Source organism: Hyalella azteca, unplaced genomic scaffold, assembly GCF_000764305.2.
Source record: "Hyalella azteca isolate HAZT.00-mixed unplaced genomic scaffold, Hazt_2.0.2 contig17505, whole genome shotgun sequence".
NCBI classification, from domain to species: Eukaryota; Metazoa; Arthropoda; class Malacostraca; order Amphipoda; family Hyalellidae; genus Hyalella; species Hyalella azteca.
Genome location: NW_025947286.1, coordinates 13,016 through 37,047, shown reverse-complemented (window position 1 = coordinate 37,047; position 24,032 = coordinate 13,016). Strand labels below are relative to the sequence as shown.

Sequence of the window (24,032 nt, the reverse complement as noted above, 5' to 3'; positions counted from 1 at the left end):
TCCTCTGCTTGCAAGAAAGGCAGTTGCTAAATGGCTCTAGTCGGACCGCTTGCTTGAGCTGGCGCTGTCTTTAGGTCAATACACATAAACTAAAACCTGTTCTACCCAGACGACGCTTGTGCACACCTNTGAAGCTTTCTTTTTTCAACGATTCATGATCCCCAAAAAGATGGTAGTTAAAAGAAAGTTTAATGAGCCGCAACAAACTTATCGCTCAGTCGCAATCTTCTGCGTTCAGACGCACGTTCAGATATTTGCGTCTATTCCATGCAGTGGGGATATTTCTTATATTCCAGTGGTGATATTTTCGTCTATTTTATGCAGTGGGGATATTTCTTATATTCCAGTGGTGATATTTGCGTCTATTCCATGCAGTGGGGATATTTCTTATATTCCAGTGGTGATAATCTCATCTATTCCATGCAGTGGGGATATTTCTTATATTCCAGTGGTGATATTTTCGTCTATTCCATGAAGTGGGGATATTTCTAATATTCCAGTGGTGACATTTTCGTCTATTCCATGCAGTGGAGATATTTCTTATATTCCAGTGGTGATATTTTCGTCTATTCCAGTGGTACTTGGAGGTCTTTGAGGTACCATTTCTGGGGTATTTTCGCAGCTAATGCATAATATTTACTGCATTGTTTTGCGCTAAATGCGCTAATAATTAGCGTGAAAAGAAGGTGTGCTGTTTGAATTTAAAACTGGGCTGCTGAGACTCAACATCTTTGTCAGGATATTTCATCGAAATGAACCGCGTTATCGAGATGAGGCGAGAAATGTCTCGGCAATAGATATCGGTGATTAAACTCACTGGGACTAAAACATCCCGGTAATTATAATGATCTTCCATTATATTAAACGTAATTCAATGTTCTGTTCACCGAGTTTAAATATTTGTTGATTTTATCTGACGAGTCTCTGCTGATGTCTAATTAAACTGTGAAATTAGATTTTAAGTAAAGAGTGGAGACTGGAGCCGTCCATTTTTGAAAGGCCAAGATTTTCAAAATGTAACCAAACTATTCATATTTGCGCAAATATCCAAACCTCGACTGTGAGTGTTGCTGAATTTTAGTTTGAATAATTTTTCACTTCTATAAATGTTCAGAGCGCTAAAGTATTCCTGCAAGACGTTCACGGGAAATAAAGAACCTTATTTTTATCAGAAGCCATATTGATTCGCTCAACACACGAAAGAAAATTGTCCCTCACAGTTTAGAATATACTAGGATTGAATAGGCTTGTACGAGTTTAAGTAATAAGTCCTCATAATTCGACGCGAAAAATTGAAATATTCGAGTGAAACGGCTCCCGGTTTTGATGCTCCAAAACCGAGAAGTTCTTTGAAACATCGTACTCCGGGTCGCCTTTAATTGCTTCCAACTGTTCTTGAGGTTTCCCGATGCAGGTATTGCATATTATCAACTATAGTCTTTTACCCGTGAAAAACAAGAATATTGAAATGTTAGGTCTATTAATACTTGCGAAAAAATTGGGCATCGGAATATCCTTGTAAATATGCTCATCTTCTAGAGTCTAGACCATGCATGTATACCACATGTTGTGATGCTTAAGCTACTATTTGTGAAGTGAAGCTTAAGCTAGACCTTCTACATGTTGTGAAGCTTAAATAAAAAACATTTAGTCTATGAACCTCAAATGTTTAAATGCTCTTGAAGAAAAACCTAAATTATTCCGACCAGATTTACTGCAACGAATAAATATGACACAATATCTGGCCATGTGGTAGGAACTAGAAGAATTTAGATAGCAAAATAACACATAACTATTGATATATTTCCTTGACGTGGTTGACAAAAACGTGGCTTGATGTTACTTTTGAGATGAAAAACAAAATTCCCTCGTAAATAAGAGATATACTTTAGAATGAAGAACGCTTATAATAATGGCTAGCTTTGCTCTTAACGCGCCTAATACATCGACGCGATAATAATAAAACGTGCAAATAGCTTTTCTCTTAACGCTCCTCATACGTCGACACGATAATAATAATGAAACGTGTGAATTTCATTAACAAGTTGGACTTACTGATTACAGCTGAATTCGTAAGCGTTATAAAAGCTACAAGACACGCGGCGAGACGATGTCTTGATCGACCCAAAGCAGGACGCAAATTCCTAGAACTAGGAGCATCGCGATGCCATTACACCAGCTCACCGGACAGGGTTGCCAGATGGACCCTTTTCCGGCCAAATTCGACGATTTAGGCCTTACTTCAATTACGTTGGAAGTTAAAAATTTGTTTAGGCCTTATTTCAATTACGTTGGAAGTTAAAAATTTATTTAGGCCTTATTTCAATTACGTTGGAAGTTAAAAATTTGTTTAGGCCCCTTAAACTTATTGATTGTATTTTTCGATGCATTAAAAATTTAAAATTTATTGTTGCACCTGCAATTACGAATTTACTGTTAGGTATTGAATTAGGGCTTTTTTGGCCTTTCTTGTGAGCTGCTATTATATACTGTATAGTATGGCACATGCAAGTAATTCAAGAAGTCTGAATTATTGAGATAACTTTAACCTCTCTAGGTACTGAATTAATACACAATTTAGAAAACAAAGTACGCCAGTTATCCTTGTTACGATTCTTTTTTTTTTTTCAGAGAAATTTGTTGAACATTTCATAATTTCAAGAGTGTTTAAACAATGATTTTTAAAACGATAAGCAGGTCTCGAAAACGATTGTTCATGAATCCAATTGAGATAAGCCGCCGGATATCCGAGGTTTTTTAAATTGGTGAAGTATATTGCACGTGGCTGTTATATGAACATAAAAGATTAAATTTCTGTTCTGCTCATTCCGTTATTTGTGCGTGGGTCTTGAACGCCGTTGGCGGACCGTTCTGTGCTCACGCGTGCACGTTTTTAGCGCATTTTCTCATTTATGGAAAAAATGCACTATTGTGCTCGCCATGTCCGTCTGTCTGTCTGTCCGTCCGTCCGTGACCTCAAGTTTTCGTCGACGAGAAAATACGCTCTCTGTCACTCACTGCAGTGAGTACGTACAGAGTTATACTTTTTGAAATTTTTATTCACAGTAAAATTTTTGTTGCCGCTAGTGGCGCAGGAAAGCAAGCAAGCGACTTCACCAAGGTAGGATTTTTCGAGTCAAAATATATCAAGCGCGATCCTCTAAACATCAACTTTTATTTTTGTTCTAAAAAACGATTAAATAGTTTCAAGAATAATACTAGATCTTTTATTTTGCTCTATAAACTTAATGCTTCATTTCACTGCAACACCTGCCGTGACTGCGCATTGCTTCATTTCACTGCAACATCTGCCGTGACCTGTCTCTTATACACATCTAGATGTGTATAAGAGACAGCATTCGTNGACGTATTTGTACCTGACACTTGTTATAGACGTGTTTGTACCTGACACTTGTTATCGACGTATTTGTACCTGACACTTGTTATAGACGTGTTTGTACCTGACACTTGTTATCGACGTATTTGTACCTGACACTTGTTATAGACGTGTTTGTACCCGACACTTGTTATCGACGTATTTGTACCTGACACTTGTTATAGACGTGTTTGTACCCGGCACTTGTTATCGACGTATTTGTACCTGACACTTGTTATCGACATATTTGTACACGACACTTGTTATCGACGTATTTGTACCCGGCACTTGTTATCGACGTATTTGTACCTGACACTTGTTATCGACATATTTGTACACGACACTTGTTATCGACGTATTTGTACCCGTCACTTGTTATCGACGTATTTGTACCTGACACTTGTTATCGACATATTTGTACACGACACTTGTTATCTATGTATTTGTACCTGACACTTGTTATCGACGTATTTGGACCCGTCACTTGTTATCTATGTATTTGTACCTAACACTTGTTATCGACGTGTTTGTACTCAAAATTAGTTATTGAAGTGTGTGGGCGCGCAGTACTGAGAAGTGAGAACTGATCTCCTTCAACTGACGCATTATATTCATAATCAAAGACTGGCTTCAAGCAGCTAGCTGCGAAAACACAGCTAACTTTGTGTCTAGTCTATTATTGATGCAGCAATATAGATATCAATATAGATAGATATCAATATAGACATCAAATGCCTGGCATTGAACTTGAATATTACGGATCAATGTGAGCGTGACATAGAGCAAGGTTTTTATGTCGACAGCCATAAAGAGTTATGCTCGGAGAGATGCTAAAAGTAGTCTTCTGAGAGGCATAATAAACTTATTATGAACTCTATGAGAGATAAGACTCTGCTCTTATAATTTTCATGGGAAAGGTGTAACTGAAGTCAAGGCTCTTCTGAGAGGCATAATAAACTTATTATGAACTCTATGAGAGATAAGACTCTGCTCTTATAATTTTCATGGGAAAGGTGTAACTGAAGTCAAGGTCAAGGTTTCGTATTAGAGCTGCTGCGCATTGTAAAGATTTATGTTTTATTAATAATTTCTGACACGTCGACCAATAAGCAGCAAACTTCTTTATTGAAATGCACCGAAAAATTAATTATTTGCCGCGGTATTATAATATAAAAATTTGGGTCAATTATAAAAAAATATCTTGCATACCATCACGAATAACATGAAATTTGTAAGAATCGTATATATTGACGGTATATTGACGATAATCGTATATATTGTCTTCCTATCTCTAACCTTGATGCCATAGGTCATGGAGTACGGCGGGCAATGCAGCACAATGCAATAAACAAATAGTAATATTCATGTAGCTTGCTGATTGTGAGCATACGAGTGTGAAGAGCATAATAACAACAGTGTGAAGAGCATTCAACAGTGAAGAGCATAATAGCATCAGTGTGAAGAGCATACGAGTGCTCAGACACACACTGTCAGACGCGATAGCTTATAATGAACTCACTGTTACGTTTTTAACACAAACACATATTCTGTGTGTGTTAAACACAAACACAGAATGATTTATGAAAATTTTTACTCGTGACGCCAGTGGGCCAAAGTCCTGATTGGCCGCTAAGCTGTCCTTCGATGCAACCTGCACTCAATGAAATGAGTGAGTCTTGGGCCATACTATCAAAACTCGCTAAGTGAACGTAAGTACTTACGCTCTATTTTCTTGTCTATGATTGGTGGATTTTGCTTGAAAGGCCGTCAATGATTGGCTGATGAACTTACGATCTCTCAATTTTTTTTGAAAGTATGGGCCCTTGATACTAAAGGCGATGCTCTTTTTGCCCCGTATAAATCATCCTGACCCATTTTGATCTGGTAAAAGAGAGCATATGAGTGCTACGTGTGCAACAAGTGGATCACCATTTGGACAATATGAACCAGTCATTTTTCTGAGCTTAATGAAGGGGTCATACGTAAACGAGCTTGGAAGCAATCTTATTTTGTCAATTATTTTAACGAAGTTTGGGTCTTATAGCGAAGCTCAACATAAGTCCCGGAGCAATCTTTACGTAAAATGTAATTTATTTTCGTTTATTCTTTTGGATGGGATAACAATAATTTAAATATTAACGACTCGTACTTAATGTAGCAGAAAATTAAATGAAAAAATTCTAGACCGCTCATGTTTGATATAGCAGAAGAAATCTCAAGTGAAATGAAGTATTATGGATCTATGTTTGAAGTAAAGAGAAAATAAATAAAAAATCAGTAATTTTCAAAATAGGTTCATAGAAATATCTAAAGATATCCGTTGCTAACAGGCTTTATCGTTGGAAGCCGTTCATATTCACTTTCTGTTAAAATACCTAAATCGTTGACATTCGTTATGCAGGAGTAATAATTAATCGGTGACATTCATGTCACGCGGTAATAAGAATTTGCCTGCAATGGTCGATTTCACCGCCAAAGTATTTATGGTGACCTTAGTATTTAGTATTTATGGTGACCTTAGGTTTGCAATTTGTTTTCGTAGCTTGCGATCAAAAAGGATTTTCGGATCAACGTTTGTTGGAATTTGAAAGCCGTTCTTAAATATTTTTCCGGATTAACAATTGTAGTATAAGTTACTACAGTAAATCTAGGAAGTGATTCAATTTAATATGTTTGCTATGTTCGCTTGTCACAGCAATAACTCACAAACAATGGGACACACACCCAAGATTGATTGTATATCTTGTTTGGATGGAATGCATCTGTCTAAGCAACCAATAAATTTGCTCAAGGTATGAGGAAGCACCGCGCAATATCGCAGTTAGGAATTTCAGAGGAACATCAATTGAACGTCTAGCCTGTTGATTGAAAAGTTGAATAATGCACGAACTTATAACGTATCCCAGCAATAGTACAAATGCTAAGAAAAATGTAAAAATAACTACAAGATAACGAGGACGTAAAGAAACTGCTCATGCACATGTTTAACAACAGAGACTGTTTGTCACTTGAGGAAAATTCATTATTATTCTCTGGCCTATCAGAGGTTTCGTGAAATTGCGGCAAAACTACCAAATAAGAGCGTTCAGCAAACTACTTAAAAGTCTTATAAGATTTAACTATAATAACTCAAATAACTCAGAGTGTGCACTCGTACATATATATGGATGCCACTCGCGCATACTCCGGCAAGTGTTGTGTTTTCACAAGTAACAGGTTCACATGTTACTTATTCTTCAGATATAAGNTTTCCTAGCCTCGTATTAGTTTCCTAGCCTCGTATTAGTTTCCTAGCCTCGTATTAGTTTCCTAGCCTCGTATTAGTTTCCTAGCCTCGTATTAGTTTCCTAGCCTCGTATTAGTTTCCTAGCCTCGTATTAGTTTCCTAGCCTCGTATTAGTTTCCTAGCCTCGTATTAGTTTCCTAGCCTCGTATTAGTTTCCTAGCCTCGTATTAGTTTCCTAGCCTCGTATTAGTTTCCTAGCCTCGTATTAGTTTCCTAGCCTCGTATTAGTTTCCTAGCCTCGTATTAGTTTCCTAGCCTCGTATTAGTTTCCTAGCCTCGTATTAGTTTCCTAGCCTCGTATTAGTTTCCTAGCCTCGTATTAGTTTCCTAGCCTCGTATTAGTTTCCTAGCCTCGTATTAGTTTCCTAGCCTCGTATTAGTTTCCTAGCCTCGTATTAGTTTCCTAGCCTCGTATTAGTTTCCTAGCCTCTTATTACATTTGCAGAAACTAATTTCAGAGCTGCCATTTTCAGAGTCCTCTAATAAATCCAGTTCTACAATGAAAGCTGCAACAATATTTCTTGTTGTCGCGAAAAGTTTTATTCACATGTCGTACTATACGGTACATCCAATGTAAATAATACCGAGTAAATTTCGAGATTTTACGGCTTGTGCATTTAGCAGTATTCATATTCAAACTTCCCAACCCTAACAAGTAATTCGTTGAATTGTAGGAACATTTTTAATTAGAAATGCTCTCTGGTCTCAACGGAACGTGCGTTGAAGAACAATTTATTATAATAACAGTGAATGTAGGCGTCGCGAGACATGTACACTTTCATATACACTCATTTACACACATTTATGTACGCACATTACTGTTTACTCATGTACGTTTATTTGGTATGTACGTACCCACACATGTACGTGTTTAGACATGCACCTAACGTATACACACATGTACGTGTGTTGTGCACATGTACGTGTACGTATGTTTTCCCACGCTCTGCCCTTGGCCTCATTGACCGATTTAGACGCGCGACCTTGACAGTGACCCTCAGATGCCGCACACGGCCCTCAGATGCCGCACACGGCCCTCAGATGCCGCACACGGCCCTGAGATGCCGCACACGGCCCTTAGATGTTGCACACGGCCCTCAGACGCCGTACACGACCCTCAGATGTTGCACACGGCCCTCAGATGCCGTACACGGCCCTTAGATGCCGTACACGGCCCTCAGATGCCGTAAACGGCCCTCAGATGCCGTACACGGCCCTTAGATGCCGTACACGGCCCTCAGATGCCGTAAACGGCCCTCAGATGCCGTACACGGCCCTCAATTGCCGTACACGGCCCTCAGATGCCGTACACGGCCCTCAGATGCCGTACGCGGCCCTCAGATGTTGCACACGGCCCTCAGATGCCATACACGGCCCTTAGATTCCGCACACGGCCCTGAGATGCCGCACAAGACCCTCATTCGCCACGCACGGCCCTCAGACGCCGCACACGGTCCTCAGTTGTCGCACACGGCCGCGACTTGCTGTATATGCATTAGTTGCAATACGCCAGGGAGTATCGATTAATGTCATAGGGTCCAGTTCGCGGTAAATGCGGTGGTAGCAACGCAAGCAAGGTTAGGTTACTTTGATCGAACGGGTGTAGGAAATTATTGCTACAGCGAACCTATGATTTTCACATATGTTCAAAGTGCTCCTTGATATTAAGCCTGCCAATGCATCCTACTTAAATGTTCGTGTACATCCGTTCATGGACATCACCGTTCATGGACATCACCGTTCATGCGCATCGACGCTTACGAGCATCGTGCGATGCTGCGTGTTGGCTGTGCGATCTACATGCCGCGAGTCTTTTCTTTTACTAAATCAGATTTTCTGAGTACTCTGATCCGCAGCTCGCTGAAAAATTTTGTATTATATGATTATTTTTTTACTATTTCACGTCGCATCTTTCGACATAGTTCCCGTTGCTTAATTGTGCTGGTCCGCAAGCTGCTGGTTGGCTCTGTGCAATGTAAGCTTAGATAAATGAGTGCGACTTTGTTAAAGAGCGATATACTTTTGTTCTTATGTGGGTCTTTCTAACTCGGCTTAACCAGGCAAAAGGACATGCCAGAGCTACGTGCAGAACGTAAGCTAATATTTGGAGAGTATGACGCCATCATTTTTGTGTGAGTTCAAGCATCTGCCCCACAGCCTCCTGCTTCCCGGAACGCTGAAGATCACATTGACGCTCGCAACATCGAACGTAAATGTCGGGAATTGCGATTCATATTTAGGGTGCGGTCATAATTTCTCGTTTCAATCTTAGTTATACCTGAACATAAATTTTGTTATTAATTTGACAATCAGTAATTAGTTTACATATAAAAATATGTTAAAACTTGAGCGACATAATAGCCACATAAATTAATTTTTACGTGTTATGAATTGTCAATTGAAAATTTCTGTGTTCCGACCGAAGTAACCCGCACTCCGCATGCTCCCGACCATCATAAAGAAGATTATTATTGAGACAGAGTAAAGCGCTTGTAAATATTATGAACACAACTTACTTAGTGTAATTATTCGTTAGTAAATGACGGGAAATTAGAAACGAAAATTATACCTTATTGCTACATCAGTAAATAACGAACAAGCGACACGAAATTAACACGCATTAATCTTCTAGACTAAATTTCTGTGTTCCGACCGAAGTAACCCGCACTCCGTATGCTCCCGAACATCATAAAAAATATAACTCAGTACTCACTGCAGTGAGTGACATAGAGCACATTTTCTCGTCGGAGAAAACGTGAAGTCACGGACTGACAGAGAGACAGACAGACGGACGCACATGACGAGCACAATAGCGCCTTTTTTCCATAAATGTGAAAATGCGCTAAAAATATTATAATTGAGACCGAATAAAGCGCTTGAAAATATTATGAATAGATCGACTTACTTAGTTTGATATTACCTAAGTAAATTGACGGGAAAATTAGAAGCGAAAATTATACTTTATTGCCACACAGGAAATAACGAACAAGCAACACGTAATCAACAAGCATTAAACTTTTAGACATGTTCTACTTCTTAGTTTATGATTTTTATCGTAAAGGGTTTATGGCTTTACCTCTGAAACATCAAAATGGTAGTACTTCACAAACCTAATACAATCACACGTGAAATCTGAATTATATTCAAATAATGTTTTAGCATCTCCATGATAGAATTTAATTACTGAGCTTGGCTTCGGCTAACGCCTCTGTTGGTGTTGCTTTGCTGCAGGAAAGGATTTAATGCTTGTTCGCTACTCATTATTGTCTCTACTTTGACCTATTGCTGCTGCTACTGTTATAGCTGCTAATGATAATGCGGATGTGCTACATTTGAATGTGCATCTAAAAGCAGGGATCATTACCGCTCTTTTGTGTTCACATTGCCGGTTTTAAATGGCTGTCCGCAATGGCGCCAATTTTTTTCGCAACGCAATGGAGCTTCGGTGAAAAGGTAATTAATTTTTAGTCAGTCACTACGAGTATTGGATTCAGGACTAACAATTTAAAGTGAAAACAATTTAGATTTAGCTTACGATACCCGTAGAAGATGATTATGATATAATGATCGTCTCCAATAATGGCTCAGTTTCGTAATGTCTGCCTCATCCATGATGACTTTTCGATAATAACCAAGCCTTCGGGCAATCCTAAAGCAAGGCATTTTTCAACATAGTTTTTCACCCCATTAAAATTCAGTAAAAAACATGCAAGTGTACCTTGTGTAGCTTTAATGCGTAGTAATAATTGCTAAATACATTGCATCGGATTAGCATGCAGTATTTTCAACACGGGTTAATGCGTTGCAAGGTTTTACTCAAATGATAATTGGCATGATAGCATTCAGCAAATATCCTGCATTCATGATCGAACCTGCATTTATTATAAAACCTGAACGTTGCAACTTGAGCCAATCCCAACCAGCGACCGAACCCCAATTTAATGGGCGTGGCGATATTGAAAGAAATTGACGAGTTATATTGTCCATAAAGGGAACCACTTTCATACAGCACGAGCAGAGAGTGGACGTAGCACTGATTCGCCTTTTTACTACGTCAAACTCGATCAGGATGCGGCACACAAAAGCTAAAAGTGTATATCTATTTGGACAAATTCCCATTAATGTGTCTGAGTGATGCATACCTGGGTTTGGCGCCACTGCAAGCAGAAGCGCAAGCGACATTTGGGCGACACGACCGGTTGGTGATACGAGCTTCTACTCTCTTGTCTCCACGCACCATATATTGACGACTTGTGACAGTGTGACCAACGTGTTACAGTGTAACCAACGTGTTGCAAATGTCGACTGCCTTATTGCTACTACTATGGCGAACTTTGAATGTCGGCTGCTTGTTGTGACAACTTTGAATGTCGGCTGCTTGGTGTGACAACTTTGAATGTCGGCTGCTTGTTGTGACAACTTTGAATGTCGGCTGCTTTAACAGTGCGATTATGGCGGATTTAGAAGCCAATGTCGCAGGACTCATACGTGGCGATGTTTATCTTGGTACCTTGTAATCATAGGTACAGTTGTACTTTTAACGTGCATTTATCATTGTATTGCATCATAAATTGCTTGCAAATGATTTAATATGCGGAAATTATGATTTATAGTTCAGAACATGCATATTTGCCCAGCAAGGGCCGTCCGTACTCTCATAACTCATTTAAGCACACGTAGCGTCCAATTCCTCGTCTGTGATTGGTGGGTTTAGCTTGAAAAACCGTCAGTGATTGGCAGACGGTTTACGAACTGTTACTTATTTATGATAGTTCGGCCCCTGAACCACATCGACCAACTTTAATTGCGTTGAGCGACTGCCATGCCGGCCAATGGCCGAAGCGTCGAGACACGTAACGCTCGCTCTGAAAAGAATCTTCGTTGTCATTTGCAACTTTTTCCAAGTTTCGGGAACAGAGAAGACATTGCTCCGCGTGCAACTTCTTGGCCGTATTCTTCACACACTGATCGCCTGGCGAGCAACATAAAAATAGGTTCAAGATTGTATGGACCCTTATTTGTTGGCATTCATTTTTTCACCAGAGCTGTGACAGCGCTGTGAAAATAAAACGATAAAAACGAGAAATAGTCTACAAAAATGGGCATAATAGCCACGTTGTCTCATTGAAGTGCAAAATTACTTCATTGGTAAATCAATAAAAAAATCTGATAGAAATTTCGAATACTTTTGGATGGATTTGGAGTTCAGGATTCTGATAGACATGTTCACTCCAGTTGCATCGTGAGTGATGAAAATGATCTATGCCTATATCGCAATAGAATTAAGAAAAAAATTTAAATTTTTTACATTCACATACTTTTCCATTGAATATCATTTCTCGCCCCCACTATCAAGGCCTCAGACATCTTCCTCTCAATCTATTAATGTTCTTGTGTACTGAATACAATAGATCTGGGTTCTACGAATCTTACGTCACGTCAGTACAGAATACGGCTGGTGATTTCCTGGAATTCGAAACAAGACTTGAATTGTATGCATCATGAAGGCCATGAAGATGCAGCACCTAGAAATATTTTTGTCGAGAGTACATCTCATTTGTAATCTTCATGAATTTCATTTACGTCGGGAATTTCATTTGCGTCATGAATTTCAAAATCCAGGTCGCGAGCAAATCAAATCTGACGTACCGGTATATAGGGAAGGTGTCGAAAGGCTTCATCTTTCCCCTGTGATTTGCATTGCGTAATCAAGCTTCGTTGTCACCAAACAAGTTTGTACAAACTGGAATACATGAATCGTATGCGTATCTTTGATCACGTAGTCAAGATGTTGAGGTTAAATTTAAATTTGTTTTCTTCACGGTACATGCAAACGATGCAAAAAGTACGGTCGACCACGCAAAGTTGAACGTCACCACAAACGTTGTGAAATTTCATGGGCGTTTATTTATAAAATATCATGGGTTCCGATTAGGTGCTTTTTAATCAATACAAGCGTAAGCAGCGAAGTTATTGAGCATCAAACCTGTACTCAAACTGGCAGTAAACACAATGGAATTTTCATTTTACATTTTTATGAGCCAGAATGGCCTATTCAGAAACGGACATTGTCGACAAAAATGTACAGGCTCTCATCCTGGTTTGAACGGATATATCCTTTCAATATTTTCTGGCAGGAAAAATCTTGCAAAGAAGGTCGTTGAAAAAATTACGCTTATATAGAGCAATTGTCGTCTAATCAATCTTTTTTTACCGTGCTGGAATTCCCCTAATAACACTTTCTTATGTAATTTTGAACAGGTTTAGATAAATTGTATTCAATTTCATTTTACGACTCTAATTTAGTTTCACAGATACGAAGTTCCAATTGGCTTTTATTAGGCATACATTTTTTATTGAACAAGAAGAATCTTGATACGCATTTTTGGCTGTTGTCAACCTCCAGTCAATGTGTGGCTTATTTTCATCAGTAATAAAATTTGGATAGCAATATTTGGAGCAAATTTTGCAAGCTCATTTGCTTTTTTTCTGAATTCGTCGGTCCCAAAGATTCCTCAGGACGACCGAGACGTCTTGCAATGAAGGTAGGAAAGAACAATAGACGACTGGACACTGAACCCAGACGGGACCTTCGGATCCAGGGCCGTTGCGGCGGCGGCGTGTCCAAAAAATCACTCAGGAAAATGAATGGGTCATATATTGTCCAAATAGTGATACAAGTTTTTACTCCTAGCTTGCACAGACGTATTTTTCCGGGACAAACTTGATCAGCATGACCCAAACAAGCTAGAAAAAGTGCATCGCAATTTGAACAATAAGTATCATTAATAAATATGAGTGAAAAATCTGATATGCTGACGACTCAGGAAGACGGCGCATTCGTCAGAAACGCTGTAGTCGTTGCTAATATACCTAACATTATTTAAGCATTCGACATAAATATTCACTTAATTCACTTAGGGAAATAGGGGAGATGCAATGAAGATAGCGTGAATATTTGAAGACACCTGGGCCTATATGTTCAAAAAAAGTTAAGTGATCGTAAGTTCATCAGCCAAACATTGACGGCCTTTCAAGCAAAATCCACCAATCGTAGACAAGAAAATAGAGCGTATAAGTACTTACGTTCACTTGGCGAATTTTGAAAGCATAGGCCCTGCTCTACATATGCGTAAAACGAATCCATCATTCCTGTAGGAATCTGTACGGTTAATTGTGGTGACGAACGGCAAAAAGTATATGCTAACGGCGTAAAAATCATCTGATTAGTTAAAAATTATTTTTAACCAATTCGATCTATAGTCATCCGAATAATTTTAGAAAATTTATTAGCGGTAAAAAAAGTTATGAATTAATATACAAATTCGTTGCCAATGGTAAATGGATCCGTTGACCAACAGGCAAACCCTTTGTCTACTGAGGGTATCTTGGCCTTGAGAAACATGAACGTTAATGTATTGAATAAATGTATGTTATTAAAATATTAAATGGATATCTATAATTGAAGTACGTATTGAAGGGATGTCTGTAATTATAGTATTAAATGGATGTCAATAATTAAAATATTGAATGGATATCTATAATAATTTAAGGATTAAATGGATGTCTATAATCAAAGTATTTAATGGATGTAAATAATTAAAAGCATTAAATGTATACCGTACGTAGACAAGGTATAAAATAAGAGTAGATGCAGCCACATTACTGCTTTATATTTCCAAAATTTTTCGTATTTTAACTGAAATTTTTATTTTCAGACATGGCCGGCGACTGCCGCGAAGGTGTTCACTGTGCCGGCTCCTGAGTGTCCAAAGGCCAGCATGGCTGTGGAGGAACAGCGGCCAGGAGCTGATGGCGCCAGCGAGCGAGGAAATCCCGTGACGGATTTCTCGAGGAATTCCTCGGAACAAAAGCCGATTTCCAGCGGCGATGCTCCGAAAACTGATTCTGCGGAGGTTGCTGCTTGTAGTAACATCGGAGAACTCGCGACCTCGCCGCCGGATCCTTGCAAGAAACGACGATCTAAACTCAGTACGAGTTCATCAAAAGACGAAGATGGCCAGCGATCGGCGTCTTCGTCTCCAAAGAAGAAGAACAAGAGTCTTACTGAAGACTCTGGCGTCGTTATCGGGAACTTTCATGCGTTTGAGACTGACGATCAGACCGAAGTGCTTGTGCCACGTTTAGTCAACGGATGCAGTCGTGTTTTACCACCTCCAAAACCTCAGCGCGCGCAATGTAACGGAAGCCGCAACGGCACGCACGCAGAGTTCGTTAGTTTTCGCAAGAGCCAACGCGACCCTGAGGAGGAAACTAAATGTGGCATAGGGGGAACATGTGGCTGCTGTCAACATTTGGCTTCAAGACAAACATTCATGGTGATATTTTGCTTAACGACGGTGCTGCAGGGTATGTTCTACACATACTTTGCCAGCGGTCTATCCACGATCCAGAAACTTTACAGGATCAGTAGTCAAGTTACGGGCATTGTGATGAGCGCAACGGAGGTCGGACAGATCGGAGGATCGCTATTCCTCGCTTACTATGGAGGCAACGGTCATAGGCCACGTTGGATCGCCTGGGGCATGGTTCTTTTCTCAATGTGTACGTTCTTGTGCGCAGTACCTCATTTCATTTTCAGTTTCACCGAGACCAATCCATTTCCACACTCTGTAAATTCCGGTGACGAAATGCTAGAGGATTTCAATATTTGCAACGTAACTGGACCTGTGTCACTTACTTCTGCGTGGGAGAATGATGCAAATTCAAGCTTTGAATTCCAGAACAATACGTCCATCGCGTGTGAAGATCCAAGCCGCCTCACAAATTTTGTTCTGGGACTCTTCTTTTTAGCTCTTATAGGCGTGGGCATCGGACAAACGGCTGTCGTCAACTTAGGTATTCCTTACATCGACGACAACGTTGACAACAAGGATTCACCAATGTACTTCGGTGAGGATATTCATATCTTATAAGGTAGTTCGATGAAATACTTGCGATACATTAATGGGTAATAGTCAAAAAGATTATTATTTTATTTAGTTGCACTCTTGAAAATTGAAAGCGAATACCAGTTACTATTTCATAACGTTATATATAGTCGGTAAATGCGTTCAATTTGAATAAAAACGTTTTCGATAAGTTATAACCCTTAATAGTTGAAATTGAACGACCAGTTACTATTTAATGACGCTGGATAACTCGTCAAAGGTTCAACGGTTAAAATAGACCTGAGCTTACTAGTTTAAATTTTGCCGCTGTAGTTTTTTAATGTTTTCTATTAGCATTTTACTGTTAGTGAAGGAAAATTTATAGACGTATCCAAACAAAATGACCAATTTAACAACCACTTTGAGACTGACAGAACCTCAAATTGTTGGCGCTTGTTGTGGTCTTCTCAAGACAATTTGATTACTACTTCAACCACGACCGATGAATTGGATGAGTTTTGCTTATTGATTACTACATCAGCAACGACGGATGAATTGGATGAGTGTTGATTATTGATTACTACTTCAGCCACGACGGATAAATCGGATGAATGTTAATCATAGATCGAAATTCCAGCCACGACCAACGCCGTACACATGAATTACTATATGAATGTTGATCATTGCTGAACACTTCAGCCACGTCAGATGAATGAGATGAATAATTTATGAATATTGCAGCAACAATGAGCGCGGTGCACATGAATTATATGAATGTTGATCATTGCTGAACACATAAGCCACGACGGATGAATAGGATGAGTAATTGCTGAATATTGCAGCGACGACGAGCGCCGTGCGTATCCTGGGCCCCACGTTCGGCTTCATGTTGGGGTCGGTGTGCACGAGACTCTACGTCTTCCCCATGCAGGACCCTGGCTTCCCCACCAGCGACCCTCGCTGGGTTGGGGCGTGGTGGCTCGGTATGTTGGGGCGTGGTGGCACGGTATGTTGGGGCTTGGTGGCTCGGTATGTTGGGGCGTGGTGGCTCGGTATGTTGNCAGCGTCAGTGGATGACGTAACTTTTATAAATGCGTTTCCAGCGTCAGTGGATGACGTAACTTTTATAAATGCGTTTCCAGCGTCAGTGGATGACGTAACTTTTATAAATGCGTTTCCAGCGTCAGTGGATGACGTAACTTTTATAAATGCGTTTCCAGCGTCAGTGGATGACGTAACTTTTATAAATGCGTTTCCAGCGTCAGTGGATGACGTAACTTTTATAAATGCGTTTCCAGCGTCAGTGGATGACGTAACTTTCATAAATGCGTTTCCAGAGTCACTGGATGACGTAACTTTTATAAACGCTATTCCGGCGTCAGTGGATGACGTAACATTTATAAATGCTTTTCCAGCGTCACTGGATGAAGTAACTTTTATAAACGCTTTCCCAGCGTCAGTGGATGACGTAACTTTTATAAACTTTTCCAGCGTCACTGGATGACGTAACTTTTATAAACTTTTCCAGCGTCACTGGATGACGTAACTTTTATAAACGCTTTTCCAGCGTCACTGGATGACGTAACTTTTATAAACATTTTTCCAGCGTCACTGGATGACGTAACTTTTATAAATGCGTTTCCAGCGTCAATGGATGACGTAACTTGAAGACTTCTTAGCCATATTGATTTATTGGATAACTGATAATTATAGCATTTATTAACTCACTAAAATTAGAAATAAAATTCGAAATCAATCATTCTAAGGTTAGGAAGCAGATCGTTAACAATTTGAATATTCATTAATAACTGCAGGTACTTTCTAAAATTATAAATCGAATAGGAAGATTTTACAAGGAAAGTTGAAATCAACTTTACGCGTACTAGCATTAAGTCTAAATAAATAGCGTTCACATATACGAACGATATTTACCACGCGGTTAATGTATACGGTGAAAAAGATTTAAATATCTCTTATGATTGTAGACTTCCTTTCTTACGATTAAATGATTGTAGTTTTAATTTCTTACGATTCCAAACTACCATCTAAAAGATCGCCGTCAAAAATTTAAATATGGAACATTGTTTACAAATATGTTTGTGTGTGCAGATCGCGACACGCAGTCCGGAGGAAGCGAAAGTGCGGACGAACATCACGGCGCTCTTCCATCCGGCTAGCACGAGTCCCTCGCGCCAGCCGAGCGCTCTTAACTTACCACTAAATAACGTGGATCGTTGCGAGGGCCAAGTCCCCAACGATGGGGACACTGCTGGGCCAGGGGACCCAATGCTGAGGCCCAGAGTGGATGAGGGCAACAGGAACGACAGGCCTTGTCTGCAGGAGAGGGTGGAAATGCAGCTCATGGAGCAGCATGAGGCGGCCGAGGTCGAGTACTGGAGCAGCTACAGGCGGGAACCAACTATTAAAGGTTTATTTCAATTACATTCATTCGATAAATGAACATAAAAATGTTTAATAATCTTCCTTAATTCATTTAAATGACCAATAAAGCCACAAGTTTTAAAGCCAATAAAGCCAATAAAGCCCCACAAGTGCGCTGTACAATCAGGCAATTTAAAAAAAAAACATTTTTGGACAAGAAGAATATTTCTTGTTTCTGTTTGCAACCGCCCACTATATCTATACTTGCTGTGCACAATTGATCGACTTTCCACGATTGGGAAATTTTATTTCCTCCCTTCTTGAAACTTTTTCCCTTCTTTCAACTTCTTACCTCTTGCGGTGCACAATTTTTGACGGTGGAATAAATTCTATAATCTCGTTTGCAATTCCCTACAAATATCTATACTTGAGCTAGAAAATTAATAGAGTTTCGACGCTTCACTTCGTTTTTTCCCGTTTGTAACCCCCAACCAACATTCCCAAATATTATCCTTTCAGAAACTTTCATCCGACATGCTCAATTAATCTTTTTAGCGCATTTTCTCATTTATGGAAAAAATTCACTATTGTGCTCGCCATGTCCGTCCGTCCGTCTGTCCGTCTGTCTGTCCGTCCGTGACTTCACGTTTGCGTCGACGAGAAAATTCGCTCTCTATCACTCACTACAGTGAGTACTGAGTTATATTTTTTCGACAATTGGCCAAATTCTTCATTCCCATTTACAACCCCCAAACAATATTACCAATATTATCCTTCCAGCAACTTTCATCCGACATGCTCAATTAATCTATTTCCGACAATTGGCCAAATTATTCATTCCCATTTGCATTTCCGCAAATTTTAACCATTATGCTCAATTGATCTATTTTCGATAATTGGCCAAATTATTCCTTCCCATTTGCACCCTCAAACAATATTGCCGATATTATTCTTTCTGCAACTTTCATCCTATATGCTCAGTTAATCAATAATTGCCTTATTCTTCATTCCCATTTGCAACCCCCAACCAATATTCCCCAATATTATTATTTCTGTAACTATCATCCTATATGCTCAATTAATCGAAAATTGGCCAAATTATTCATTCCCATTTGCATTTCTGCAAATTTTAACCAATATGCTCAATTAATCTATTTTCAATAATCGGCCAAATTATTCAATCACATTTGCAACCCCCAAACAATGTTACCAACGTTGCAGATTTCCCCCGCGCGGTGCGCCGGCAGCTGCGTAACCCTGTGCTGGTGCTGCGTACCGCCAGCAGCGTCTTGCACATCCTCCCCATCGCGGGGCTCTACACCTTCCTCCCCAAGTACCTCGAGACGCAGTTCAGGCTACCTGTCCCCACCGCCGCCATGCTTGCTGGTCCTTACTTGTTTTATAAACTTTATTGATGATATTTTAACGAATAATATATGTTTTCTCATCATTTTATAGAGTTGAATATACTTTATTATGTGATGATGTTCAGTTGTAGTTCACACCGCCGCCATGCATGCTTGCCGGTCCTCACATGTTTTTTGCCCTTTAAATGAACTTGATTGATGATATTGTAATGAATAATATTTGTTATTTATTATTATTGATCGTGCTCGTTCAGGTGTTCGTGATCGTTAAGGTGTTATGATATCTTATCGAAGAACATATAGTATTAATATACTATGTTAATGCATCCTAAAATATCAGGAGTAGCAAAGAAACTAAAACGCAAAGCACTCATAAATACATATATTCACTTAAAATGTTTCGGAGACCAAATTCATCACCAGTTCAATTTGGTGCTGTTATTAATGCAACTGGCATTTTATTTGCTTTAAAATTCGTGTTAAAGCAATAACCCGTACAAAAAAAACTTTTCTTCAATCTCCGTATAAAAAACCGTTCTTTAATCTCCGAATAAAATAAACTGTTCTCTAATCTCCGAATAAAATGAACTGTTCTTTAATCTCCGAATAAAATGAACTGTTCATTATTCTCCGTATAAAATAAACTGTTCTTTAATCTACGTATAAAACAAACTGCTCTTCAATCTCCGTATAAAAAACTGTTCTTTAATTTGAAATGTTTGCCATAGGCACGGGCGGCATCCTGTTGATGGGCGTGGGTATCCTGATAAGCGGTATCTACATTCGCCACCGACGCCCGTCTGCCCGCGCCATCACCGCCTGGATCGCCGTGACCGCTCTGCTCTACAGCGTCGGTATGGTCGTCCTTATGTTCGTAGGCTGCGAACAAGACGACATCGCCGGCATGGTTCTCAAGGACGGCTCATCAACCCCCGTTTTTGAACCTCTTTGTAATCGGTCTTGTGCGGGATCCTGTGATGATTCGTTATACGCTCCCGTGTGTACACGCGATGGTAAAACCCACTTCAGTGCTTGTCATCTCGGTTGTTCTGCAGTCGTTAAAGTGAACGACTCGAGTGCCGTTGGGTTCAGTGAATGTGAGTGTGTGGCGGCCGACATGACAGCAGAGCTGCGTCTGTGTGACTTGGAGTGCACTTCTGTTGTCTGGTACATCGTCATCTTCGCTGTATTTGTTATCATTCATTCCACTGCTGAAGTTGGCGGTATGTTAATAACTCTGCGTTGCTGCCAAAAACAAGACAAGGCAATGGCTTTAGGCCTTATCTCTCTCGCCATTGGCCTTTTCGGCAACATGCCGTGTCCAATAATTTACGGAGGTATAGTTGATGCAGCGTGTATCCAGTGGCGGTCAACATGTGGCACTTTCGGAGACTGTCAGCTTTACGACACTCGTTTTTTTAGACTCGTCTTCCACGGCATCACGGCTGCCGTGATGCTTTTGGCCTTTTTCGTGGACGTTGCCGTGTGGATGAAGTCCAAGCACATCATCCTGCAGCCTGACACCGTTGAGGACGATCAAATCTTCTGGGATGGACATCCAACCGAAGTCACTTCATCGCCTGACATTCAGCCGGAAGCTAAACATTCCACGGCTCATTTGCCGCCGTCAGACATGACTCCTTCTACTGCGATCTCGCAGGTTTCTCGCAGAAGTTCATCACCGGGTCCGGAATCACCCACCGTGTGTCCGCCTCCGTTGTCTATTGTTCCCGAGACATCGCTGCCATTATCTCCCATCGAGCATCTTTTACCTGATGCATCCGCTAGAGATACATTAGATTCACAAAAATCTCGAAATCCCAGGATTTCATCTCCGTTGGTTAGAAAATCGCGGTCTAAAACAGACGCCCCAACCTCATCACCTCAGAGACGATCTGTCACAAGAGCAACTCGGCCGTCGAAGTCTTCACCAGCTCCTACTTCTCCCTTCTCCAACAGTCCTCCTAACTTAGATGGAAGACACAAAACCCCTGGGAAATTTCCATCGGCATCAAGAATGCCAGGAACATCAGAAAACTCCCGTCCTGAGAAGAAAAAGTCCCAGGTTAGACAATCCGGTCCCAGCCCAAGAAACCGAGTCAAGGTGGACACCAAAAGACTGTCAGCGCCGACGTCGGCTCAGAAAAGAACAGTTCCCGGAACAGATAATAAGGAAGATGAGCAGAATGCGAATAAGGGCTACAGAAGCACAGCCTTGTGATAGTTGTTCCATTCCATTGATTTGTATATATCTTTAAGCTAAAGTATAGTGGCAGTGATTTGTACAGACCTGTAACTTGAAAGCATAATTGCATAAAGCGAGCTATTTGATCCGACACAATATCCGTCAATTAAATTTTCTCGCCGCAGTTGTTAATTTGGTCAACAAAATATTAAATAATAAATAAATAAACAGTTGTGGATAATTCTTTTTGGTTACTGAACTTGAGCCTCGTGCAGACCTGCCTTTCATTCAAAATTTGTTCTGAATACGTACTACATCTGATATTTGTTGGCTTTAAAAAATATTTGCTTTTTTATTTTACTTGATTAGTTTTATATTATGCGTCGTGCGTTGTGGCGTCGCGCTTTGGCTGTTCTTGCAACTGTTATGTTTGTCTGTATCCTGCATTTTTAACTACTCATATATTTCCGCAAGTTTTCATCTGATATTTCAGCCTTGTTCCTGACGAGCTTGATTTTTGACTTATTTTTTACGCACGCACAAATATATTTTCTCTGTTGATGCGATGAGTCTAATGTCTGATGTCACAACATGAGGGTTAGTGTCACAACATGAGGGTTAGTGTCACAACATGAGGGTTAGTGTCACAACATAAGGGTTAGTGTCACAACATAAGGGTTAGTATCACAACATGAGGGTTAGTGTCACAACATGAGGGTTGGTGTCACAACATGAGGGCTAATGTCACAACATGAGGGCTAATATCACAACATGAGGGCTAATGTCACAACATGAAGGCTAATGTCATAACATGAATTAAGATATCATGTTTCAATACTTTAAGTGTTAGCTTCCACTATTTATCTCGTGCTTGGCTTTTACTTCCTTCTGTATATAGGTTATAATTAGTTTTGTAATGTGCAAAGTATGGTTTTTATTTTGCCTATTTGTGTTATGTGTACTAAATGTATATATTTATATACTGAATGTTTTCCTTCATTCAGATAAATTGCTTGAAGCTTCCGAATCTTAACCCGACTTGTTCCAAACTGAAAATAAATAAACGAAAATGTAACTTAGGTTGACGTTGTAAACTGCTGTTTTGTTACAACGTTTCGATTATGTTGCAAACATCTGTTGACGTTACAAGCTTGCGTTAAATATTCAGAAAAATGATGTTGATTCAGAAAATGATTTTGCGCCTCAATGTGTTCGGAACGAAGAAAATCTTGAATAGCTCCTAATTTTTTGTCTGATCTCACTTTTACATAGCAATTAAAAGGCGGGAACTTAAAGCATTACTGAATATGAACTTTCGTGTCAGGATAGGTTCATTTTTTTGGAAATTTTGAGGATTTATTTTAGTTTTCCAAATTCCGGTTAGTTTTGGGGGATTTTTGTGTTGAACACTAAAAATAATATAACTCAGTACTCACTGCAGTGAGTTACAGAGAGCGCATTTTCTCGTCGACGAAAACGTGAAGTCTCGGACAGACAGACGGACGGACAGACCGACATGGCGAGCACAATATAGCATTTTTTCATAAATGAGAAAATGCGCTAAAAAGAGTATAACTCGGCCAAAATATCGACGCATTTTTTCCCTTTCGTGGGTCATTCTGACTCACTTTGGGCTGATAAAAAAAAGGTTTTTCAGTGCCTCGTGCAGGTAGTGTGTTATTATTTGGACAATGAAACCCATTCATTTTTCTGAATGAGATCCTGGGGTTGAGGTGCATTAATTTTGTGCAATATTGTATTGTATTGTTATTGTAGTTTGTATTTTTCTATACATTACTTTCTATGTTCACAATTTCGTTGCTTCGGTTCATTAAAAAAAAACTCATGTACAATTAATAGTAAAATTTAAGCGAAAAGTTTTAACACTCTGAAAAATAAATAGATAATATTGTCCAAAAAGTGACAATTTCTCATCCACAACACGCGCAGAGAGTGGACGTAGCACTGATACCCCATTTGAATTGCTACCCATTTGAATTGTTACCCATTTGAACTGATACCCCATTTGAATTGCTAAACTGTGTCAGGATGACACGTACAAAAAGTATATCGCTATTTGGACAGAGTCTCACTTTTTTCACTGAGTGTATGATTGCGTTTCAATGATATTTTACTTTATTGAATCTAGTCTCTAGATAATATTCAGGTATAGTTGAATATTTTTCGGCGATAAATATCTTCCGGCGTTATATATCTATTATCGATAAATATTTTTCGTCGATAAATATCTTTTGTCGTCCTTAAATATCTTTCGTCTTTAAATATATTTCGTCGTTATTTATCTTGCGGCATTACACATCTTTCGTTGATAAATATGTTTCATTGATAAATAACTTTCACCTTCACAACGAAACTGCTTCAAGTTTGAGTTTTTCACCTTAAATATGCATGTCACTGGTTTCGTCTGATCATTTTTTCGATAATAAAATAAAGATAATTTTTCGTATTGAATTTTTTCAATCATATAATAAAGATAATTTTTCGTATTGACGTTGAACATTCGTGCTTTTGAGAGACTGAGCTT

The 24,032-nt window shown here is 39.5% G+C and overlaps 1 protein-coding gene across 1 annotated transcript in view; it reads left to right on the top strand.

Moving 5' to 3' along the window:
* Window positions 1-22,927, top strand: part of LOC108670996 (solute carrier organic anion transporter family member 74D) — a 28,012-nt gene extending 5,085 nt beyond the window's left edge. The window contains exons 2-6 of the mRNA XM_018158482.2: window positions 14,381-15,575; window positions 16,396-16,559; window positions 17,663-17,981; window positions 19,157-19,321; window positions 20,031-22,927. Of these exons, the coding sequence (XP_018013971.1) occupies window positions 14,444-15,575; window positions 16,396-16,559; window positions 17,663-17,981; window positions 19,157-19,321; window positions 20,031-21,523 (3,273 nt within the window). The 5' untranslated portion in view covers window positions 14,381-14,443 and the 3' untranslated portion in view covers window positions 21,524-22,927. The remainder of the gene's footprint in view (window positions 1-14,380; window positions 15,576-16,395; window positions 16,560-17,662; window positions 17,982-19,156; window positions 19,322-20,030) is intronic.
* The last annotated feature ends 1,105 nt before the right edge of the window (window positions 22,928-24,032 follow it).